We start from the raw sequence: 25,253 nt of genomic DNA on the forward strand, positions 1-25,253 counted from the left end.
AATATAAAACTTGCAAAGTTATGAAAAATGTTTATTATTGCAACAACAAAATAATATACCTGTTTCTCCATTATATAGTGATTTTTCAGTTTTTTTTTTTAGTTAACTGCGTCTGAATTTGTCCAGCAAGTTGATTAACCATTTGATTTTCTTACACTACCGTTCCACTCGTGCTGCATCCATGTTGTAAAGTGATATCTACAATATTTAAAAGATAATAATGTCACAATAATTGAATGGAATTCCATTAAATGTCATTAAAAAACGAGAGATTACCTTCCTTAAACTGGTCAATTCTCTTGTCGATCTTATTTAGCGGTGACCGTGAACGTGTAGCGCTATTTGTTCTGGATGAGGAAAGATTTTGGTTGCCATCTAGAATTCGTTTTGATTTCTGTTGTAGGGCTTTTGGTAAAACCATCTCTGAACATGTACGTTCTTTCGACGTAAATCGCGGTATCTCATTTCTAGAGTCTTTCTTTTTGTGTTGTGGAATGCTGTCTTCAGATGAATCGGATGACTCTTGCAAGACATATTTCTTATTGGGTTTATGTATTCGTTTACCCACAACCTCTGACACAGGAAAATCAGATGTAATTTCGGCTTGGCCTAAATGCTGCCGAGCTGTTTCATAGTCACCTGAGAAAAATGTTATATACTCATTTTCATGGCAAAAAAATATGCAAAGTATATATTTTATTTTATAAGAAAGTGTATTATTGAAATTAAAATAAATTACGGAAAAAAGTGTAAATTCGGCGATTTAGATTTCACAAATAGAAGTTAGACTGTTTAATACAATGTGTGTGCATGCGTGTGAGTATGTGTGGGCGTGTATGTATACTATGTACCAAACAAATTAAGGATTCTGCACTTGTAGGATGGCCATTTGTCATCTGGCACCGTTCTATTTGCAACGCATTTCGTCGGAAAAGCATTATTAAGAGGCCATGAGCAATAGTTTATGTCTGACGATTCAAATATCCAGAAATCAGGAACAACCTCCACAGAATCCTCTTCAGTAAAGTGAACGATGCAAAACTTAGGAGACATGCCTAGAGTTTCATATATACAATTTATATATATATATATATATATATATATATATGTCATTGACCATGGATGAGTGGAAAGACGACAACATTTTTGTAGTCTTCAGATTGGTTGGATTCGTCAAAAATCGGCAGAACAACACCTTTATTTTTAATATTTTCAATTGGAAATGCTTGCAAGCTACCATATTCGCCAGAAAATTTAACAATACCAAAGCATGTCGACGGTGCTGGCGAGTGAAAAAATGGATTCCCGTTTTTTAACATTTTGCCAATTACTAGTATAGAATTATTGCGATGACAAATAGTTTCAATCATTACAATACTTTCGTCTGCCATGATACAGTAGTTGTTTGGTCTCTTTATCGTGATTTTAAAATTCTTGAATTGAATATCTTTGTGCATAGGCGACGTACATCCATCTATCAACCTTCCATTGTAGCATTCCCTTCCCAGTTTATATGTTTCAATGGCATCGTTGACGGATTCAATGCAATAGCTATTTCTGATTTCATTTATGCGATTACTTAATTGCTCAAGGTTTATCACTACCTCTGATCAATTTTTTTATATACTGTAAATAATTTTCGAAAATAAATGCAGAAAATTCGTCGAGTGCTCCCCACTGTAATGCATCATCAGCCAAGTGTAATAATCCATGCGTATTGTACGTTGCATTATGCACTCCGTATAATTGCAAAAATTCAGTAAAATATTCTTCTAACAAGCTCTTCGCATATCTATTTTGTTCGACATCAATACCAGGAGTTACTAGAAGACGTATAGCCACTGACAGTTTTATGAAATGATTATATACATCAAGTCTTACTATCTTGCGCAATACTATACAACAGAAATTCACGGAATTCAGTGGCTTTCCAGCGATCCAGTTCGTCCAAAGCTCTCGGTTTACGGGCAAAGTCATTCGGAACATACTTTCGAAGTTCAAGCTGCCGTTTGGAAATCTCCAAAACCTGTTGTACACTCAACTTCATAGGATTCAACTTTCCAGTCATTAATTTCAAAATTTTTTTTACTTGGCCTAATATCACTAGATGTATATAGTCATACGGCACTTGTCTAATCATATTGATGTTAAGACTCAATAAGGGACTTTCTCCAGTGTGATGTTGTTTATCAGATTGCGTAGCAAACGATTCCGCTGTTCGTAGCCGAGCGTTTATTTCTGGATATACCACTTTTCCCTTACTATACATGCCTTTGGTTTCACACTTACTACATGCATAATATCCTCCGTGGTTTTTAATACAACAAATATACGCTCTTGCAGGAGCATCACATATGAAACAATCAATAATAAATTTTCTGTTAATACCATCATGGATATAGCCATTTTCTATCCCACACGGAGCAAAACATCCATTAGATGTCCATTAGACATCCATCATGGAGATTCAAAACCTCTAATGGACGTCCATGTAACATCCACAGAACTTCCACTAATACTCGAAATGTCCGCTTGTAGTACCTCCATTAGATCTCCATTAGACGTATTGATAGATCTCTTTTAGACGTCATATAGATCAACCATAGATGTTTCATGGAGCTTCGATGGATAATTAAAATATGTTAACTAAACGTTTTATAAATTCTTTATGGATATACGCCTTGTTTATAAAGCTTACAACAAATTAGATAATTATTTATAAGTGTATCCAACAAATTATCAAAAATTGCTTTGAAGACCCCTGCTATGTGATACCAGAGGTATCACTTCAGATGATCTGCAGCAAAGAATTATCGCAGTCAGGCCTCTCACAGGCTCGCCTCTTAATATACTAGCGCGTGATGTTTTTTTATTACGAGAAAGTACTCGCGCATGGTAGCCGCGTCGCGGCAGTGCGGGTTACTAACGCTCGCGGTTATATGTTTATAAAAGACGTCTAATGGACGTCCATATTATATCCATCCATTAATAGAGGCAAATTAGACCAAAAAAGTGCGTTATCTCGGAACCGGTTAAAACTACTCGGATTTGAACGTTTTTTTTTTAAATGTAGGTAATTAAAAACACTACAATGTTTATCGGTTAAAAATTGACGCTTTTTTTTATAATTAAAATAAACCTGAAAATTTATTAAATAAACAATTAGCGTCAATTTTTAACCCATAAACATTGTAGTGTTTTTAATTACCTAACATTAAAAAAAAAAACGTTCAAATCCGAGTAGTTTTAACCGGTTCCGAGATAAAAACCTCGTCCACTGGACGTCCATGCTAAATGTTATATGGATGGATATAATATGGACGTTCATTAGACGTCCATTTGACATCCACCATAGAGGTAGATGTCTGGTGGAGCTATGGATGTTCTTTGGACGTCCATTGGAGGTTGTGTTCTGTGTGGGATAAGGTCTACTGCTTCTTCAATAAAATTTTTTAAAAATACTGCAGCAGCTGGAGGCTTTTGATACCCATGAAAAGCGCCAATGAGAAATGGCGTTTTGTTTTGAAAATTTCTAAAACTTCCAAGAATTGGCCATAATTGACTCTTTGAACTTTTGGTAAGAGGTAGTCCATCTATGTTAATGGATAAATGAATTTCTTCAGGTATATATGTACCGGTACCACTTGTTTCTATAATATGATGTAGGCTTTTGGCAATACCAAAATGAGTATATCGACCGTGTTCCATTGGTATACTTTCTGCCTTTCTTGGAGTTCTTAAGAATGTTCGTGAGTCTGATGGAAAGGACTGCATAGCCTTTTCTATTTTTAAAACTTTCAATAGACTGGTCACAGCAGATCTACAGATCTTATTATCATGGCTCCACTTGACCAGATTTTTTTGCAATCGATCAATATTTATACTATTATGTTCATTGTCTGATTCCGACGAAGAATCACTATCGTATTCGTCGGGCGATATAATTTGGTCTCCGACTATTGCTTCCTGTATGATTTCCGGGATAATTTCCTCTTGCACAATCTCTTGAATTATTTCATCTGGTGCGGTTTCCGAGATAGAGTCTGTTTGATCATTATTTACTTCCAGAAGGTGGTTGTCGTAATTTTCGACCAAATATACCATTTCGTCGCTTTTGTGAGCTTGTAGATTATTTCTTATTTCTCTTACTGCATGCTGCGAAATTGTTCGCCGATACTTGTGACTATATTGCTTGTGCTTCGGCATGATTGCACACGGCAATATATTTTAAACTGGAGATAAAATAAAGTTGTTTAGACCGATTAAAATTATAATAGATAATAATACGGTATGTAATTTTTTATTTCAATGAATTAAAATGGAAAAATATCTTAAAACGTATAATTTTTATTGTGGTTTATAAAAATATAGAAAAGTATAGAAGAATACGCTTTTTCTGAATATTTCTCTACAATTACACACAATTACACAGTACAACAAAGAGTGACCCCAAAATCGGACATTTTTAGCCTATTTTGGTAGCCCTCGAAATTCTAATCAAATTGTATGCCAAACAATGCTACATGATGGGACATTAATGTAAAAAAAAATTAAAGTTGAGCACAGGCTTAGTTTTGGAGATACAGGGAGTCAAAAAGTGGCCAAATTCCCAATATTATCCAAGTACAAACACAAAGAAGGATGTTAAAACTTCTTTGATAATAGTGGTATTTTAAATAGAATTATATAGTCCGAATGATTCTGACCATCGTACTAAAAATCTATCCCCTCCACTTCTGTTACTTAATTTTTTAAAGAAGTAAAACTACCCCTAAAAGAAGTTTTTGCTCAATTTCTGGAAAACGAATAAAGATACGAAAAAATGTTTCAAATAACAGTTGTTTGTCTAGAAATTCTGCACAAAAAAGGTTTCTTTTATTTTTTTCGTAAGAAAAAATCTTTCATAGAAAAATTTTCACTCTTTGGCCGGAAACCGTGCCTAAAGAAAGATAATTTTTAAAAATAAAGGGAATTTTTTCTTAAGGAATAGTTGTCAATTTCTAGTTTCTTTAGGTATTTTATATCAAGATACTTCAAATATCACATGCGGTGTAATCACAGTTTGCAATACTTAAGAGATAACTAACATCTTTCTACAATTATATTTTAAAATATATTGACTTATTTTTGTGATAATAGTTCCTTAAGAGAAAATTCCCTTTATTTTTAAAAATTATCTTTCTTTACACGCAGTTTCCGGCCAAAGAGTGAGTCCTACGAAAAAAATAAAAGAAACCTTTTTTATGCAGAATTTCTAGACAAACAACTTTCATTCAAAACATTTTTTCTTATCTCTATCTGTTTTCCAGAAATTCAGCAAGAACTTCTTTTGGGGATAGTTTTACTCCTTTAAAAAATTAAGTAACAGGGGTGACAAAAGTGGATTTTTAGTATGGTGGTCAGAGAATCATTCGGACTAATTCTATTTAAAATACCACTATTATCAAAGAAATTTTAACATCCCTTTTGTGTCTATTGTACTTAGATAATATTGGGAATTTGGCCACTTTGACTCTCTGTATCTCCAAAACTAGGCTTATGCTCAACTTTAATTTTTTTTTTAGATTAATATCCTATCATGTAGCATCGTTTGACATAGAATTTGATTCGAATTTCGAGCGCCACCAAAATAGGCTAAAAATGTCCAATTTTGGGGTCTCTTTCCAAAAATTTGATAATTTCTCAATTTTTTTTTTACTGGAAGTGATTCAGCTCGGTCTACTTTGTGAATGACGTGACATATGATTTACTCAGGTCCTCATTTTTTTAGTTATACTTGATTAAAATTTTGGAGTTATGAGTTTATAAAATAGAAAAAAATAGAAAAAAATTCTTGTAAAAATGTTTTATACAGGGTATCTTATTTTAATGTATTATTTTGTAAAGTATAACTTTTTGATAACTTTACTTTGATACTTTTATACATAGAATAATGAAAAAAGTCGAATAATAATTTTTACATTTGTTATTTTTGCAAAATAAAATACGTCTACAAAATGCAATCGATTTTTCAAAATAATTTTTTCAGTTTTTTTTATAATCAATTTTTTTAATTATTTTACGTATAAGAGTATCAAGGTAAAGTCATCAAAAAGTGAATATTTTACGAGATGTTTCATATTTTGTATTAAAAATATTATGACAAAAATATCTCAGGAAATTTTTAACGAAAAAGAGCTTTATTAGAGTGCTTTGAAAACGTCTTGACGAAATCTACTTTTATCTAAAGGAAAAAATCAAGTTGCATTTAAGAAATTGGTTGATTATAAAATTTCTTAAAAACAACATCAACGACATGACTCACATCCGAATCATGTGTCCTCCTTCATACCAAATAAATTGTCTAAAACATTTTTTTCTACAATTAAATATAAAAAAGTTTTTGGAGTAATATATTAAAATGGGACATATATATTGTTGGAAGGGTATTTAGGAGTACAAAACTTGAAAAATATTATACGCAATATTTTGGGAATATTTTTTTATAAAAGGCTTAAATTTTTTGTATAACATCCAAAATTCTGGACTTAATGTTTTGTACGTTTTGTTTGCCAATACACTCATCTTCTTCAATTTCTCTGATCAGATTTCAGTAGTAATTAGCCAACATATTATTGACTTCCATGAAACGTTTTTCTATTTCTTTTGTCTTGATGAAAACGTTTATCACTCACAGTGCTCAAGTTTTATGGAAAGAAATTAAGATGTGAGTTCAGAAAATATACTTTAAGAGACATCGCACCTTTTTATACTATGAAATACATGTAATATTTCTTTAACCATAATCTCATAATTTGAAGACCGGAAATTCTCAAGAAAACTTATAACCATTTTTAAGGCTATCATCCATGCTCAAGTTTGATTCGTTTTTTAACGATAAAAAAGAGCATAAACAGCCTTAAAAACGGTTATATAATAAGTTTTATTGGGAATTCCCGATCTCCAAATTATGAGATTATGATTAAAGAAAGGTTAGATGCACTTTGTATTACAAAAGTTGCAAGTTCTCTAAAAGTATATTTTCAGTACTCACATCTTAATTTCTTTCCACAGAACTTTGGTGCTATGAGTGATAAACATTTTCATCAAGCATCTAAAAAGTAGAGAAAGGTTTCATAAAGAAGTCAATAACATACCCATACAGCACACGATATCCTGAGTATCATCCCATTTTGATACTGATCATACTACGATCATCCGTATCAGCCTAGGGTCATCCTGAGAATATCGCTTTTCAGGATATCCGCGTACGTATATCCACTGGATTGACGCAGGATATAAAACTAATACGTACGTGTTCATTCGTGCTCGTATATTCTCAGGATTGACTCAGGAAGTGCTACTGATACGTACATGCACAGGATTGATACGCTTTTATCCGCGCATTTTAATTACGAAATAAACAATTAGATATATATGTTTTATTATCTTTATTGTAAGATTACGATATTATCTTTATTAATATATAAAATAATTAATAATTAATGCAATAAAATATAATTAAAAAATTTATTAATACAATTAATTATTAATTTAATTATTAATAATAAATTAATAATTAATAATTTATTATTTTATCTTTTTAAAATAATGTTACTTGATCGCGTTCACAATAATCTCAGCGCCGCATCTGCTATGTTTTTTGTTTCGGTTTCTTCTTGCTTGGCCATTGTTGGTTATGCTGCTGGCTTTCGATCTATGATCCGCCATTCCTGCATAGAGCAGTGTGTTTGCGTACCGGTAGCAACAGTGTGTTTGTGAAATCCAGTGTGAAAAGTTTCGTGGTACGTATAATATACATTTCAGTAATTAGACAATTGGAATTGTAATATGAAATGCGTTCCGTGTCACGCATGATGCGCATAAGGCATATATCCGGCCTTATTATTGTTCACTGATTATTACGAGAATAAAAAATGCATTATGCGCATTATTCGTATGGCCATAACGTTCCTGCTGGGGAACGAGAGCTAATATTGATTGGATTGAATGAGCATTATTTGTGAGACGGAACGTAACCTATATGTCGGGTGCTCGGAAAATCACCGGTTTGCGTAAAAAGGCTTTACCGCATTATGTTTTTTTTCTATATAACTCGACAATTTTGGTTGTTCCGAAGATCATTGTCAGTACTAAAAATGTATAGTTTACGTTACGTATGTTATAGAATTTTAGTATTGGCAGTAAATTTTGGCCTTTATATTTTGGCAGTGAATGCAGCCTTTAATGTACATTATTAGTACGCATTAATTAATTTCTTATTTTGTTGCAGCACAGATTCCGTGACATTTGTCATTCGTCCAAAGACATTCCTGGGTGCTTAATCCCGGCCTTGTGACTCTTCAAATAGTCAAGTAAGTATCCCGACATTGCAAATATTATACAAATATTTCACAGTTAAAAATTTCGTTTTTTAAATAACTAAAATATTTGTATTTAAAATATGATTTTCTGCATTTATGATATTTATGTGTTGATATTGACTCATTGTATAAGTACATATTATATTTTAACAGAAATGAATCGAAAGAGACCAAGAAAAGAATCTTTATATATGTCCAAACGGCACTTAAATAGAAAAAGGAAATTAGAATTGGATATGATTTGTGATGCACTTTTTAACATACCTCATGATACATCATGTAACGTTAATGATAAATGTGCAGCTAATGTACAGAATGTTTCCACAATTAATTTAGAAATTTGTGAAAACAATTCTGAAACTTCTGATATTAACATACATGAACCGAATAAAAATATTAACGAGATATTTGAAGAAATAAATAATGATAACTGCAGACAATCAAATTATCGGACTTCTGATTCTCAACAATCACATCTTTCTGGAGAATCAATATCTCATCTGTCTGATGATACGGATGTGACAGATGAGAGTTTCACTAACTATCTTGCAAAGTGGACTGTAAAATATCAAATTCCACACATTGCTTTAACAGCACTGTTACATAGATTGAGAAAACATCCTTGCTTTTCTAACTTGTCATTAGATGCAAGAACACTTTTGAAAACACCAAGAAAGCAAGAACTACGTACAGTAGCGCCAGGAAGCTATTATCATTTTGGTGTACAAAAATTCGTATTAGAGACATTAGCTTCCGTAAAAGATAATATTGATTGTGTCAAAATTACAATCAATATTGATGGCTTACCACTATCGAAATCGTCATTACAACAGTTTTGGCCTATATTAGGTTCGGTCGTCCCATATAATAAAGTATTCGTTATTGGACTTTATCATGGAAACGAGAAACCAGCAAATCCTAATGATTTTTTGCAAGAGTTTGTTGATGAGACTAAACGTATGTGCGAAAATGGCATTCACTTTAATGGGCGTAACATACCGTGCAGACTTGAAGCTTTAATTTGCGACACTCCAGCGAAATCATTTGTTCTTTGTGTTAAAGGACATTCTGGATACTCTAGTTGTACCAAATGTACAACGGAAGGAGAATATGTAGGAAATCGGATATGTTTTCCACAGGTCAATGCACCATTACGAACAGATAATGATTTTATTCAAAAGATTGATGATAACTATCACAAACCTAATATCACATGTAGTTTGCTCAAAGTGCCTTTTTTTAAGCCAGTCACAAATGTCCCTTTAGACTATATGCATTTGATATGCTTGGGAATTATGCGTAAATTACTATACTTGTGGCTTGAAAAAGATTTATCATATCGGTTACAGTCGAGAGCTGTCGAACAAATTTCAACAATTTTAGTGACACATTTAAAACCTTCGATACCTGTAAAATTTGCAAGAAAGCCGCGGAAGCTAGATTGTGTAAAATTATGGAAGGCTACAGAATTTAGATTGATATTGTTGTATACAGGTCCATTAGCTTTTAAGTCCATTTTAAAGAAGAAAGTATATCTACATTTTCTAACACTACACGTAATTGTCAGAATATTGTCATCACAAGAATTAAACGAACATCTTAGCTATGCGCAAGAATTGATTCTTTTCTTTATAAAGACGTTTAAGAAACTATACGGAATTCATAATATGTCACATAACGTACACAGTCTTGTACATCTTGTAGATGACGTAAAAAAATTTGGACCGATTGATAATTTTAGTGCCTTTAAGTTCGAAAATTACATGCAAATTTTGAAGAAATACATTAGAAAGTCAGAGAAACCTTTACAGCAAGTAATACGGAGATATAGTGAAAGCTACATAAACTCAGATTCATCACTGTCGATGACGTCTGTTACGAAACATCCATATTTCAAGGAGATACATTTTGACGGTCCATTAACGGACAATAGTAGCAATCCGCAATACAAAGTTGTTAAGTACAAGGGAATAACATTAAAAGCTGGGTCATTAGCGGATAATTGTTGTGGCTTAACATGTGGTGCCATTGTATCAGTACAAAATATTGCTTTTTGTACAGAACGAAATATTCCAATGATCATAGGTCACGAATTCTTAGATAAAGAAGATCTGTATAATATTCCTTGTCCTTCGTCGCTACTTGGTACTTATATCGTGTGCTCACAGTCCAATTTAAAATCGTGGCCATTACATAACATTATAAACAAATATGTAAAATTACCTTATGAAGATGAAAAATATGCAGTTTTTCCATTAATTCATATGGAAACGTAAATTGTATGTTTATTGACACAGAATGACTGAAAAGACGTGTTATGCGGTCGTAGAGTTTATGGATGGTCTACAAGTTATCCCTACAAATTGGTTAAGTCAAGATCGACGAAGTGCCCTTTGGCCTAATTTCACAAATAACAAGAGTTATGATAAAGCAATCAAGACGATGATAGATCCGGAATCAACGTGGGCGAGCCATTCTATAAAAAAGATATTTGGGACATTTGGTAAGCGACGTTATATGTCTTTAGTGAATGTATTATTTTTGTATATGTTGCTATTCCTTAACAATATAGTTTAACAATACAATTTTATTTTAATTATATTATTTTGTTGCAGTGTTTTACGTAAGAGCAATGAAGAAGTTAAAAGAGGCCGAAGATACATCTGATTTGAATTCTGGCACCGAAAAGGAAGAATTCTTGAAAAAATCAAGAAAACTTAGAGCCGCAAAACCTATTGATTCGAGTAACGACGAAGAAGAAGAATCTGATGACAGTTTTGTTTCGGAGCTCCCAACTATTCCTAAAAAACGTTGTCACGAGATAACACAAAATATGTCGAAAAATAAAGTGGGCAGGCCACGAAAAGGTAAGAGAATTAATAAATATCATTATAATTCACTGCTGTGTTTCTATTAAAAGTATTAATAGAAACACAGCTAGTGAATTGTAATAATACAGTGAAAAGAAATATTTCAATAACATAATTTTATATTTGTATTATAGACATTAACTACATTGGTGTTGAAGATAACGCCAATAAAGAGAACAATGATCAAAATATTGCATCGTATGACATAACGAAAAAAAATTCTCGTAACAATTATAACGCCAATAAAGAGAAAAGTGTTCAAAATATTGCATCGTATACAACGAAAAAAAATTCTGGTAAGAATTATTTTTGTCCTAGAAAATTAGGAATATTACACAAAAGTACATAAAATATGTCTTCCATTTTTCAGAATATTCATACTCATACATAAACACATTAACATTATTATCACATTCACATTCATGCTGATTTATTCAAACACAATGTACGTTTACATGTTGCTTGATATTGTACAAATAAATTTTTCGCACAATGATTTATATCTGAGTTGTTACACAATAAATTATACCTAATTCATTACTTATTCAGCAACTTATAATTTGTATGAATCGTATAAATAAAATTAAGACATAAATAAAGCACTTTTTTTGTTTCAGAATTGCAAAATCATGAGGTGGTATTCGATAACTACGTGGATTGTGTACCTCAAGTTGATTCTAATTATAATATTGGTACGTATAGATGCTGATTAACAAATATTAACAAACAAAATTTATCTTTTTAGACATTACTAACATATCATTTTCACTCATATACAAGATAAATTTTTAATCTTTACATATATTTTAAAATTTTCTTAAAATAATAGCATTATTTTTAATTCTAATAGAATCAGGTCCATAGATGATAGCAAACTCTTGTTGCTCAAATATTCGTTGTATAATTTTTCAATATATTTCAATGAAATCACTAATATCCTATGTAATAAATATTTCATAACTTTGAATCTGCAATCTATTGAACACCACGTTCACGAGCAGAATTGTTCCAGTTTCAACACAAAATTTCGATTATTGTTAAAGTTTTTAAATGAAATGTAAACGAGTGTCCATAATATCGCCTTCTCTTCTATTACATGCAGCTTAATGTAAAAATATTGAAATACTAATGATATAACATTTTGTATAATTTTCAGAGCCACTGGAGAAAATATATTTACCATCTGCTACAACATTGTCTGCGGATAGATTGCCACTTTCAACAACGAGTTCTAATTCTAATTCTAAAGATGGTGAGTATGTAATTTTTGTTTTAAATTATATTTAATAATTGAATTTATATAGTATATACAAACACAGTATATACATACACAGTAATAATAACGTACATTTAAGCTTGAATTTATAATATTTTTGTAATAAAATTAAGTTAAAGTTGATAATTCATAACATTAAATTAAAATCGAAAGAGGCCTACCGACGGTCATAGCAAGAACTTGGTGCTGAAATGTGTCTTGTGTACGCGCGCGCGCGTATTGTATAATCCAAACATTCTTTAAAAAATCATATATTTTTACATAATTATAAATTTAAAATTTTTTTCAGAAAACTTTAAAAAGTACATTATTACGAAAATAATAACCTTTGAATCGGCGATAGACGACATTAAGAAGATTAAAAAAAGCGTAAAGCTTATCGCAGATAAATTGTCAATTGATATTATTGACAAAAAAAAGGAAAACATGGATACGACAAAAGATTTTCCATTGAAAAATCAAACCGAATTGGATACTTTAGAAGATAAGCTACAAAGTGATGAAGGTTATCGAAATGAACTGGTAGGTCAACGTTTATATTACTGTGGAAAAAATATATATTTATAAATATTTTTTACTGAAAAATCTAAATCGATAACGGTCTCTTTATTTTAGAAGATCGTACACCCACGGTAATCGATTCTGTCCCTCTGACAATTTTCCAAACTGAGAAGTCGCTATTTTTTTACATACAGTTCATGATTAACGTAACGAGCAATAAGCTCTAGTCGTTACTTTAATCATGAACTGCAAGTATGTAGAAAGATAATGGTGACTTCTCAGTTTGGAAAATTGTCTGAGGGACAGAATCGATTACCGTGGATGTACACTAACAATAGCTGTTAGAAAATAATATTGTGGTATTACAGTTATATTTCTTATTTATATAATTACAACATATTAATGCAAATTGGAATTTATTTTAGATTAAACAATTGTGTCGCGCAAGGAGTGGCAATATGAGAACTTTTTGCATTCGATTAATGAGACTCATATTTTCGAATGAACTAGCTACAAAATATAGTTGGCTTGGAACCAAAAAGAAAGAAATTTTTTCAACTTTGCATATATGCAAAGTTATTATGAGTAAGTTCAATATTTAAAAGCAATCTTCATTGTTTTATTATTGTATGTTAAATCTGTAACTCATGACTTATACAATATTTTTGTAATATTATAAATATGTATAACATTTGTTACAATACTATAACCATATTACTTTGAAATTGTCAAGAAATTTTACAGAAGTAATACAAATATCTTATTTTTTAGGTGTGATTCGAAATTCACATTCAGATGTTTCCGACGATCAAATTGCAGCGCCAATTAAAATATGGTTAGCCCATGCTCCTGAGCGTTTCAACAGACAAAAGATAAACCATAACCAAGAAGATAACCAAGAAGATAACCAAGAAGAGAACAGAGAAGAGAACCGAGAAGAAAATCAAGATGAAGAAAATTGATCCTGAAAGGAAAAAATACCAGATTTGTATCAGTGGGATCATTGCAATATGGGATACTGCAATAGCCGCACCAAAGACAATATATAGCAATGAAGGCTAATGAAATACATTTAAAGAAAGAAATGTTTTATATAACGTTCTTATATATAAAATAAATCTATTTGTTAATTGCATATTTAGAGTCCTTTAATCTAACCTTTAAATAAAATTCCATGGATACTTGAAATTTTATTGGGTTAGATTAGGTACACGTATTTTTGAATAAAATTACACATTCTCGTGAAATTTTATTGAAAGATATACATGGAGGCAGAAATGCCTCATACGAAGTTGCACGCATATAGAAGCATATTTAGTGTGTGTTCCATCTCTTTTTGTAATGCTCGATATTATGCATTGTAAAAAAAGGCCTGAACACGCGTACCGAGTATACTCCAATTTTCTGTGCAACTTTGAGTGAGAAGGCATTCCTCTTTCCCGCGTGTATGTACGCGTACCTAACCTAATCCAACACATATGAGCACGCGCACGCAATGATGCGTAAATGTATGCGTGTATACATGAGCTACTGCGCCTTAACCGTTCCCATCCTCTGCGCATACTGCGAGATATCCTCAGGATTTACTATTGATCAAATCACGCGGGACATAGAAACTTGCCCAGCATTTCCCATAGTATATCGCAGTCGGGATCTCGTAAATTCCCAGGATATACGGAACTTACTGTTGCGATATCCTCAGTATAAGCTCAGGATGTCCCTGTGCTGTATGGGATATTGGCTGATTACTGCTGGAATCTGATGAGAGAAACTGAAGAAAAGTGTAAACGGTAAGCAAAACGTACAAAACATTAAGTCCAGAATTTTGGCTATGTTATACAGGACATTAAAACTTTCATTCAATAAAAAAAATCTCCGAAAAAATTACGTATATATTTTCTTCAAGTTTGACTCCTAAATTTTTTTCCAACAATATATAAAACATATTTTTATAAGAAATTTTTATTTAAAATTTTTTTTTCTATTTTATAAAGTCATAGAACTCCAAAACTTCAATGAAATGTAACTCAAAAACATGAGGGTAACCTGAGTAAATCACGTGTGTCACGTTACTCAGGAGACTGAGCTGAATCATCCCCAATGAAAAAGCTTAAGAAATTATGAGACATGTTGTTCAGTGTTATTATTAATCAAGAATTTAACAAATTTGTGTTTTTTGTTATTGAAAAGAACTAATACAAAGTTTTTTTTAAGTTAATATTCAACAATTATTGCAAATATATTAATTAAAATACAGAACTAATCAATTCGAAAATATAGCGACAATAAATCAGATATAGGTAATATATTTCTTTAAAAACATTTTTAATTTTATGAAGAAAAGAAATTTTATTGAAATAAATAATATAAATAAACATGAATAAAAAAGTACCATGGGATCTTTTAGATTCATTGTAATCCAAAAAACAACTTATTTTATCAAACTATTATTTTCAGGAACCCTTAAAAACAAGTTTTCATATTATAAATATAGATTTTTTTTGCAAAAAAGTCGTATAATCACTATTATACTGGAAAGCTACTTTTATCTTCAAATATTTATAATTTTATATACAAATTTATACAGTATTTTGTGCACAGTTTCCTAAAAGTATACAGGGTACCCATTTTAATTGCCTGAGACTAATATCTAAAAAAATATGGAAGATACAGAAAACGTTTTATAAAAAAATTAGTAGGATGTCAAAGGGAACAGATGATGAAAATATGGACTTCCGACAAACAATCATCGATGTATCGTAAATTAAATATTGAAAAAGTTACCTTTTCCTTAAACATTTCAAAAAATATTAGGCAAATAAAAAATTAGTTCAGACAAAAGTTGCTTAAATTGATTAAGAAAAAGATGATAAAATAAAAAAGAGTTTTATTTAAAGAAACATCCATGACTTTAACCTGGCCTTAAAAAAGTCACTCAAAGTCAAGTCCATATTTTTATCATTTGTTCCTCTTGATATCCTATAATTTTTGTATAAAGTTTTCTGTATCTTCCATATTTTTTTAGATATTTGCTTGGGACTATTAAAGTGAGAACATCCTGTTTATAAAACTCAGAAATATTGCATTTTGGAAAAAAATAAGCATTCAAATAAAAAAATATATATTATAAGTGTTTTAAAAATATGTAAATGTTAAAATAATATACTACATTATATATATATATATTATGTAGTATATATATGTATATTAGTATATATTTATTATAATAATAAATGTTCTACTTTAATTTTTTTATGTTCTGTTTTTACACAAAATGTATCAAATATTTAACATATAAAACACAAAGAATTTCAACCAAAAAGTAGAAGTCATAGAAGTAATTGAATATAATTATTGTTTCATATAATATTGAACATAGGCTACGGTCAACGTGACGCTACAAATGCTTTTGGAGCGTTCTTCTCTTTCTTTCTTCATTGAAAGAAAAGAGAAGAGGAATGCTTCGAAGCATTTGTAGCGTCACGTTGACCGTAGCCATAGACGTATATAATAGACTGAGTATTCCCATTGAAGAGCTTCAGGCAAGATCTAAAGGACAGAAGATATACTTGCGGAGAACGTTTTTCTTTTCTAACATTTAGGTTAGGACACAATTAGAAAAGGAAAACGTCTTCGCAAGTATATCTTCTGTCCTTTAGATCTTGCCTAAAGCTCTTCAATGAGAATGCTCAATCTATATTATATACGCACCTATGTATATATATGTACTGCATACATTGAGGCTACGGTCAACGTGACGCTACAAATGCTTTGGAGCGTTCTTCTTCTCCTTCTTTCTTCATTGAAAGAAAAGAGAAGAGGAATGCTTTGAAGCATTTGTAGCGTCACGTTGACTGTAGCCTGAGAAGTATTTCTGGCAGCAATTATTAAGAATCATGCTCTTATGCAGGAAGTGTCACATATAAAAATATCATACCTGTTAGTACCAAGCACGTAGCTATGAATTTTTTCGTAGTTCTACACGTAGTTATTAGACAATACGTCTACAAATTATTACTTCCTCCTTGACAAAATTCTTTATAAATTTCACGGTCCTGACAACGGTCCTCATCAGCTGTCTAGTTATAGCTCTGGCCAAAGTGATACCTGTGTACGAATAAATATATTTTTAATCAAACTATTAAACTATTACAACATATAACCTAACTTGTCAGCTTTCTCGACATGTGAAGAAAAATGTGTTTATAGATGTATTGGCATAGATATACGATTTACGACGGCTTTATTGCTTACGACCACGATCAAATAAGCGTTACGATAGATATAGTTCTAGCTTTACATGCCCCACGAGCGGAGATATATTGCGACGCAAAGTCCAAAAGTGAAAATTTTATATTAAGATACTTACGTAAGATACGTCGACGTCTCTCAATAATCTATATATATAAAGGAAGATGTCCTGACTCACTCACTCACTCACTCACTCACTCACTCATCAACGCCCAGCCCAAACCCCTGAACCGAATTTTTACCAAAAGTATATGAAATAGGGGTAGAATTTTCCGGGGAGTGTCACTAAGAAGGGATTTTTAGAAATTCGAGCCCTAACGGGGTGAAAAGGAGTAAAACGTGTTTTCACGGATTCTTTAATATCGCTCAGCCTAAACCTCTGAACCGAATTTTTACCAAATGTATATGAAATAGGGGTATAATTTTCCGGGGAGTGCCACTATGTGTATAGTTTTTTGTTATCGATTTTCTGGAAACCGGTTTTTCAAATTTTTTCAATTTTTCGGGAAATAATCGAGAGAGAGAGAGAGAGAGAGAGAGAGAGAGAGAGAGAGAGAGAGAGAGAGAGAGAGAGAGAGAGGGAGGGAGAGAGAGGGAGAGAGAGGGAAAGAGAGGGAGGGAGAGAGGGAGGGAAAGAGGGAGGGAGAGAGGGAGGGAGAGGGAGAGGGAGAGGGAGAGGGAGAGGGAGAGGGAGAGGGAGAGGGAGAGGGAGAGGGAGAGGGAGAGGGAGAGGGAGGGAGAGAGGGAGGGAGGGAGGGAGAGGGAGAGGGAGAGGGAGAGGGAGAGGGAGAGGGAGAGAGGGAGAGAGGGAAAGAGGGAGAGAGAGAGAGAGAGAGAGAGAGAGAGGGAGAGAGAGAGGGAGAGAGAGGGAGAGAGAGGGAGAGAGGGGTATATAATACGGTATATAATACGGTATATAACGGTATTAACACGCGGTCTCGTCCCGGCGAAAAGCAAATAGAGGAGGTTGTTGCACACAGGACGTGTTGCACAGGAAACATGTGCCGCGCGGCAAGAAGCGACGCGGTACGCTCACGACGGACAGACCAAAAATATGCGACGAGACTTACTAATTACGCGACTGACTAACGCAACTTAATTAAACTACAACGCGAGACTTCGGACTGCCGACGTTAACGCTAAATACGACCAACTCAGAATCGGCGGGCGCACGCACAACCAGAACAATGGCCGTCGCGAAAGAACGACGCGCGTAACATCACGTACGACCGGCACATGATACGTGACACGCAACTCGCACGCCACTCTCGACCAATTAGAACGCGCGCATCACTGGCGGCACTGAATCGCGCCAATGCCTGCGCTCCACGCGAGAGAGACCAATCCTAGGCAAATTAAGCTATAGTAGCCGCTGCGCACGCAACCTGTACATACATACATGGAATGCGTTCCGATATTCGCTGCTACTAAAAATCTGTAGTATTATATATTATATAATATATATTTTATTAATATATATTAATACATATATTTTATATTATTTAATTATATATTGTAATTAAAGGTAAAAAAGTATGCGCAATTATATAATATTTATTATTATAATATTAATGTAATCTAATTTATATATATATATATATATATATATATATATACATATATATATATAACTAGATTACATTATACTAGATATTTTAAAAACCTGTAGAAATATATTATAATTCCGCATTCCGCATACTCTTTTTTTAATTACAATATATAATTAAATAATATAAAATCAGATCAACAAAATAATTTTGACGACATCCACAGGACATTCTTAGAACATGAAATAACATGTATAATATAAAAGTAATAAAACATTTTTGTTTTACGCATTGGAAAATATAATAAGACGTTTTTGAGACGTCCTTTAGACGTCTTTTATATGACGGTAAAAATATGACATAACAAAATATTTATATATTATCGAGATATCTATTGAACAAAGAACATGAAATAACATTATGTATAATGTAAAAGTAATAAAACATTTTTGTTTTACGCATTGGAAAATATAATAAGACGTTTTCGAGACGTCCTTTAGACGTCTTTTATATGACGGTAAAAATATGACATAACAAAATAATTATATATTATCGAGATATCTATTGAACAAATATGTAAAATAAAGTCATTCAATATTGTTTAACATAATTAAAATGTATAAAAACTTGGGTTTAATTTGAAAAATCAGACATATTGACGATGTACTCTGTACATCCCTCAAACGTCTGTATAAATAACCTCATTATAAGACGTCCAAACAACGTCCTTGAGACGTATTTTAGACGTCCGCAAGAAGGCAACATAAATTAGACTTTTCGGAGCATACTTCGGACGTCCGAAGGACGTCGGTGTGTTGCGTGGGGTATCGCTTTCGAAAAGCAATATTATGATAGCGTACCGTTGTTATGACAAATTTCCTAACCTATTATCGCGTAATGTCATCGCATGGAAATAATTAATTTATTATTATTTTACAGTCATACTTAACTGTAAATTCTCCAAATCTTTTCCGGACGAAGTGTTGTTGCAATGACATCTCGCAACGAACACAGAGTAATGTAAGCAGAAAAAAGAACATATCAGAGACAATTAAATTTATTGTAACTGTCATCTGGAACCAATTCTTCTTGGAGCATTAATTACATACATGACCATTTCAGTAAGTATCGTTTATTTAAATATATTTCTTAACAAGACAAAAATGCAGTTTAGTGACATTCTTAGCGATACTCCAATACAATATATCTTTCTTATTTTCAGTGACACATTAATTTCCATAACGAGATTCCCACTGTCCCTATCTACTATCTAGCGAAACCACTGCCAAGGGAACGGGCTTGGAAAAATTAGCGGGGAAAGAAGACCCTGTTGAGCTTGACTCTAGTCTGGCATAAATAGTGTATCATGGTATTTTTGCAAAATCTCCGTCAGTGCTGTGAAAGAGGTCTTTTACAATGCAAATTGTGTTTCTACATTCTTAAGGCAATTTGCTGCTTAATACTTTGTGATACGGTTTGCATACTCATCTCATGAGACCTGACTTAAGTTTTATTGTATATATAAACTCTAATATTTTATACTATTTATTAACATTATTCAACATCTATTTCAGATATAACAGAACTGATGAGAGCGACATATTCTATGCATATGTAATAGTTTGGAGAGCAGACCTGTTATCAAGCACCAAAAAAGAATTCATTAACAAAGCACGAGATTCTTTTAAGCGAGAGTTTATTATTATTGTCTCCGCTATTAGAATCCTGTGAAATGTTATGAAAATCTCAACGCTCATTCATTTCTCTTTTGGACTTTCTGGGATATAAGTCTTTTAACTGTCAAAGCATACTTTACAATTCCATTATGGTCCAGTACAAGCAATATAAAGTATGTAGTATGATTTAATGTGTCACGTAGGAGCAAGGCAACACCATGTATAAAATATTTATAACATAGAATTAATAAATTAACAGATTCTTTTCTTCGTCAGTAAAAAATTAACCAGAGATATATCAAGAGACACGGTAGTGTCTCGCGCCAAGTACACGCGGAGCGAGACCGACCGTGACTCTTTTACGCGACGCGACGAGTTGCGAGTACTCGAGATATTGAGATCTCGATAACGAGTGAACGGATCAAGTTTTAAGTAGGCTTAATCGATAGCTTGGGGTCGAATTAGGGGAGGGTTTCTCTTATAATATTTCCGCTACGTGCCCTACGAGCGGAGATATTGCGACGCAAAGTCCAAATGTGAAAATTTTTATTTAAGATACGTCGTTCAGATACGTCGACCGTTTCTCATCATGCCATGCCATCATTTCATTGGCTGGAGTCGCGTCACTTTCACTTTTTCGACACCAGGGCGGTGCTAGTATCGCCAGTTTCGATATGCACATATGTATACGTGTGTGTACTGCGCGAGTGCAGACCAGTGCAGACAGTGCGTTTAGCGCGCTGTCACCTGTCACAGTCAGTTATAACCTATAACACGGTATAGTGTCCCACGTCAAGTACGCGCGGAGCGAGACCGACCGTGACTCTTTACGCGACGCGACAATTAATATTTTTTCTGATTCAAGGTAATTGTTTTATTTACATGTAATTATCCTATTATTATACGACGCGAAGCGAAACCGCACCGTGACTCTTTTACGCGACTAAGTGCATGTGACAGGAATTATAATAGTTTACAACTCTTGATAAGTCAAAGAATAATAGTTTACGTTTACGTGAGTATTACTTCTGTAGTAACTTATACGAACGATATCATCGTAGTTACTATACAATCTCCCGTTTATGCGGAGGAATTATCGTATCGTTCGTAAGTTACTACAGAATTAAGTAACGTTCGCGTAAACGTAGTATAGGTTAGATTACCGATTTCGGCGATTTCTTACAAAATTTTACATAAAACGCGAGATTCACTTATGGGAGCTTTCCAGCAAGCGACACAAGTCGACACAGGTATTGTTTTGTCTTTGTTACTTATTGCCAAAAAAGAAAGATAGAACGACGTTTGTGTCGGCTTGTGTCACTTGCTGGAAAGCTCCCTATGTATGCAAGTTTAACGCCTATTGAGTTAATATGAAATAATTTTCCTAAATGTAATAAAAATAACACGATGTTATATATGCGGTTTGCCGTGATTATATATATATATACAGGGTGTCGTGTAATAATCGCCGGACCTCTTGTATGCAGGTAGAGTGAGTTAAACCGAGTGGAAAAGTTATCTATCATTTTGCGAAATTCGCAATACTTATTGAGAAATTAATTGAAAAAGATCGGCCAATCCACGCGAGTAGAAGCCGCGCGGCCAGAAGAGACGTCCCGCACGCCCACCTACTAGCCGCGCGGCGAAGCGGTGGGAGGGGCCCTGCCGCTCGCGAGCCAGCAGTGGAAGGGGCGCTGCCGCTGGCTCGCCGCCAACGCGTAACGCTAAAGCTCCGCGTCGAATTATTCTCTCTCTCTCTCTCTCTCTCTCTCTCTCCTCTCTCTCTCTCTCTCTCTCTCCTCTCTCTCTCTCTCCTCTCTCTCTCTCTCTCTCTCTCTCTCGCTCTCTCTTCTCTCTCTCTCTCTCTCTCTCTCTCTCTCTCTCTCTCTCTCTCTCCTCTCTCCTCTCTCTCTCTCTCTCTCTCTCTCTCTCTCTCTCTTCTCTCTCTCTCTCTCTCTCTCTCTTCTAATCTCTTCTCTCTCTCTCTCTCTCTCTCTCTCTCTCTCTCTCTCTCTCTCTCTCTCTCTCTCTCTCTCTCTCTCTCTCTCTCTCTCTCTCTCTCTCTCTCTCTCTCTCTCTCTCTCTCTCTCTCTCTCTCTCTCTCTCGCGCCGCGCGCGCGCGCGCGTGCACGAAATAAAAAATATGCTGTCAGAATAAAACGCCATTTACGGTTCGAGCTTGGACTTTTGCAATTAGTAGCCTAATAATAATATTTTTTGTGTATTACACATAATTTTTTTCTCCAACAATTTAAATTGTCTGCAGACTTGCAACACAGCTCCCGTTAGATCGAGTAGTAAAATCCTCTCCCTCCCCGTAATTAAATTGATTTGATTTAACTATTATTACGTTTACGCGAGCGTTACTTCTGTAGTAACTTACGATAATTCCTTCGCGTAAACGGGAGTTTGTAGTAACTTACGATAATTTACTCCGCGTAAACGAGTGAATTATCGTAAGTTACTACAGAAGTAACGCTCGCGTAAACGTAGTATGTGACGCTAAGCATCTAAATAACTGTAAAGAATTTATTGTGAAAAATTTTATGTAGTGCACAAAAAATATTATTAGGCTACTAACAATAAGATCCAAACTCGGACCGTAAATGGCATTTTATTCTAATTTGATTATGCTGTCATTTCCTCGCCACCTTGCGGTATACAGCACGGCGCATTTTTTTTTAAGTGGTATCCCCAGTAGGTCTAATCCACTCTCATAAAATTTAATGTAACAATTGTTCGAAGTGCCTCCCTCGTTCTTGTAAACAAAGTTCGACCCTTCGAGTAATGTTGCGCGTCGCGCGATACGCCAATTCTGGCGTGATGGTATTAAAAGCTGCGAGAATTGCTTCTCGCATTTCAGCTTCTGTACCATCACGCCTGTGCTCGACTACGGCTTTAATGTGTCCCCACACGAAATAATCGAGCACATTAAGATCTGGCGATCGCGGCGGCCAAATGATTGGGCCACCTCGACCCACTCATCTGTCCGGATAATGCGCGTTTAAAAATTCGCGTACCTGCCGAGAGAAATGTGCAGGAGCTCCGTCATGCTGAAAAATGATTTCTCTTCTTGCATGGAGAGGAATATCTTCGAGGAGAGCAGGCAACTCATTTTGAAGAAAATTCCTGTATATCTCTCCATTTAAACGGGGCGGTAGGAAGTAAGGACCGATCTAAAAATTGCCCCAAAAAAAAATGATTTTTTAATCTGCGAAAGAAAATTCCTTAAATAATTTTAAATGGCTTCGATGACTAAAATTCAATATGAAGAATAGGGCAAGGAAAGCCGTAACGGGATGTTCGTGTTAAATTATTTTTAATAAACAAATATTTTTCCAACCATAGTAAACTGCGCGTCGACAAATCGTCAGACTTAAAACACAATTTTTGGTTGGTGCAGTAAAATTCCCTCCCACCTCCTTAATTAAATCGTTATTTAATTTTTGATGCTAAGCATCTAAAAATTGTAAAGAGATTTAGTGGGAGAGAATTTTACTACACCAACCAAAATTGTGTTTCAAGTTTGACGATTTGTCGGCGCGCAGTTTACTATGGTTGGAAAAATATTTGTTTATTAAAAATAATTTAACACGAACATCCCGTTACGGCTTTTCTTACCTTATTCTTTATAATAAAATTCCTTAACTTATACTAAGTAAAACTACTTACGATTCGGTTCGCTATTATTCCCGCCCATACATTAATCGCCCAGCGATATTGAAATGCGCGTTCTCGAACGACGTGCGGATTTTCCTCTGCCCAATACACATAATTACGTGTATTAAACACGCCATTCGGGGTGAACGTAGCTTCGTCCGACCATAAAATACAGTCGGGGAAAAAATCATTCCGCCGACACTGCGCGAGAAATCCTGCATGTGTTTCGCTGACTGTTAATATTTATTAAAAAATAACGCAAAAACATTAAATAAAGATAATAAAAATACCTTCACAAAAATAGATGCGCTGTTCTTGATCTCTCGGAAAGAGTTGCTGTACTCCCTAATGATGATACGGATGCTTGGTTTCTCGCGAGACATAGTGCACCGTGTTTTACGTCGAAACCGAAAGCATCCGCGATCGCCAGATCTTAATGTGCTCGATTATTTCGTGTGGGGACACATTAAAGCCGTAGTCGAGCACAGGCGTGATGGTACAGAAGCTGAAATGCGAGAAGCAATTCTCGCAGCTTTTAATACCATCACGCCAGAATTGGCGTATCGCGCGACGCGCAACATTACTCGAAGGGTCGAACTTTGTTTACAAGAACGAGGGAGGCACTTCGAACAATTGTTACATTAAATTTTATGAGAGTGGATTAGACCTACTGGGGATACCACTTAAAAAAAAATGCGCCGTGCTGTATACCGCAAGGTGGCGAGGAAATGACAGCATAATCAAATTAGAATAAAATGCCATTTACGGTCCGAGTTTGGATCTTATTGTTAGTAGCCTAATAATATTTTTTGTGCACTACATAAAATTTTTCACAATAAATTCTTTACAGTTATTTAGATGCTTAGCGTCACATACTACGTTTACGCGAGCGTTACTTCTGTAGTAACTTACGATAATTCACTCGTTTACGCGGAGTAAATTATCGTAAGTTACTACAAACTCCCGTTTACGCGAAGGAATTATCGTAAGTTACTACAGAAGTAACGCTCGCGTAAACGTAATAATAGTTAAATCAAATCAATTTAATTACGGGGAGGGAGAGGATTTTACTACTCGATCTAACGGGAGCTGTGTTGCAAGTCTGCAGA

The 25,253-nt window shown here is 33.9% G+C and overlaps 2 protein-coding genes and 1 pseudogene across 6 annotated transcripts; 1 reads left to right on the forward strand and 2 right to left on the reverse strand.

Moving 5' to 3' along the window:
* Positions 1-81: 81 nt before the first annotated feature.
* Positions 82-1,053, reverse strand: LOC139781523 (uncharacterized). Its single transcript, XM_071720374.1, has 3 exons — positions 852-1,053; positions 277-639; positions 82-198 (listed from the first exon to the last, which is right to left on the reverse strand). Exons 1-3 carry the CDS (start codon positions 1,051-1,053, stop codon positions 152-154), a joined length of 612 nt encoding a protein of 203 aa, XP_071576475.1. The 3' UTR covers positions 82-151.
* Positions 1,054-1,109: 56 nt separating this feature from the next.
* Positions 1,110-4,206, reverse strand: LOC139781525 (uncharacterized; annotated as a pseudogene).
* Positions 4,207-7,399: 3,193 nt separating this feature from the next.
* Positions 7,400-14,105, forward strand: LOC139781521 (uncharacterized). Of its 5 annotated transcripts, none has more exons than XM_071720371.1 (10): positions 7,486-7,784; positions 8,273-8,354; positions 10,661-10,866; positions 10,979-11,230; positions 11,368-11,529; positions 11,851-11,925; positions 12,390-12,485; positions 12,799-13,031; positions 13,436-13,595; positions 13,782-14,105. In XM_071720371.1, exons 3-10 carry the CDS (start codon positions 10,662-10,664, stop codon positions 13,970-13,972), a joined length of 1,374 nt encoding a protein of 457 aa, XP_071576472.1. In that variant the 5' UTR covers positions 7,486-7,784; positions 8,273-8,354; position 10,661; the 3' UTR covers positions 13,973-14,105. The 5 variants fall into 5 exon arrangements, with proteins under 5 accessions (XP_071576467.1, XP_071576468.1, XP_071576472.1 ...); XM_071720372.1 differs by having other exon boundaries at positions 8,278-8,354; XM_071720366.1 differs by lacking the exons at positions 10,979-11,230; positions 11,368-11,529; positions 11,851-11,925; ... (2 more) ...; positions 13,436-13,595; positions 13,782-14,105 and having other exon boundaries at positions 7,400-7,784; positions 8,517-10,738.
* Positions 14,106-25,253: the final 11,148 nt, after the last annotated feature.

The sequence above is a fragment of the Temnothorax nylanderi genome, unplaced genomic scaffold (assembly GCF_030848795.1).
Source record: "Temnothorax nylanderi isolate EJ_2023f unplaced genomic scaffold, tnyl_v1.0 TNYL_tig0343_pilon, whole genome shotgun sequence".
Classification (NCBI taxonomy): Eukaryota; Metazoa; Arthropoda; class Insecta; order Hymenoptera; family Formicidae; genus Temnothorax; species Temnothorax nylanderi.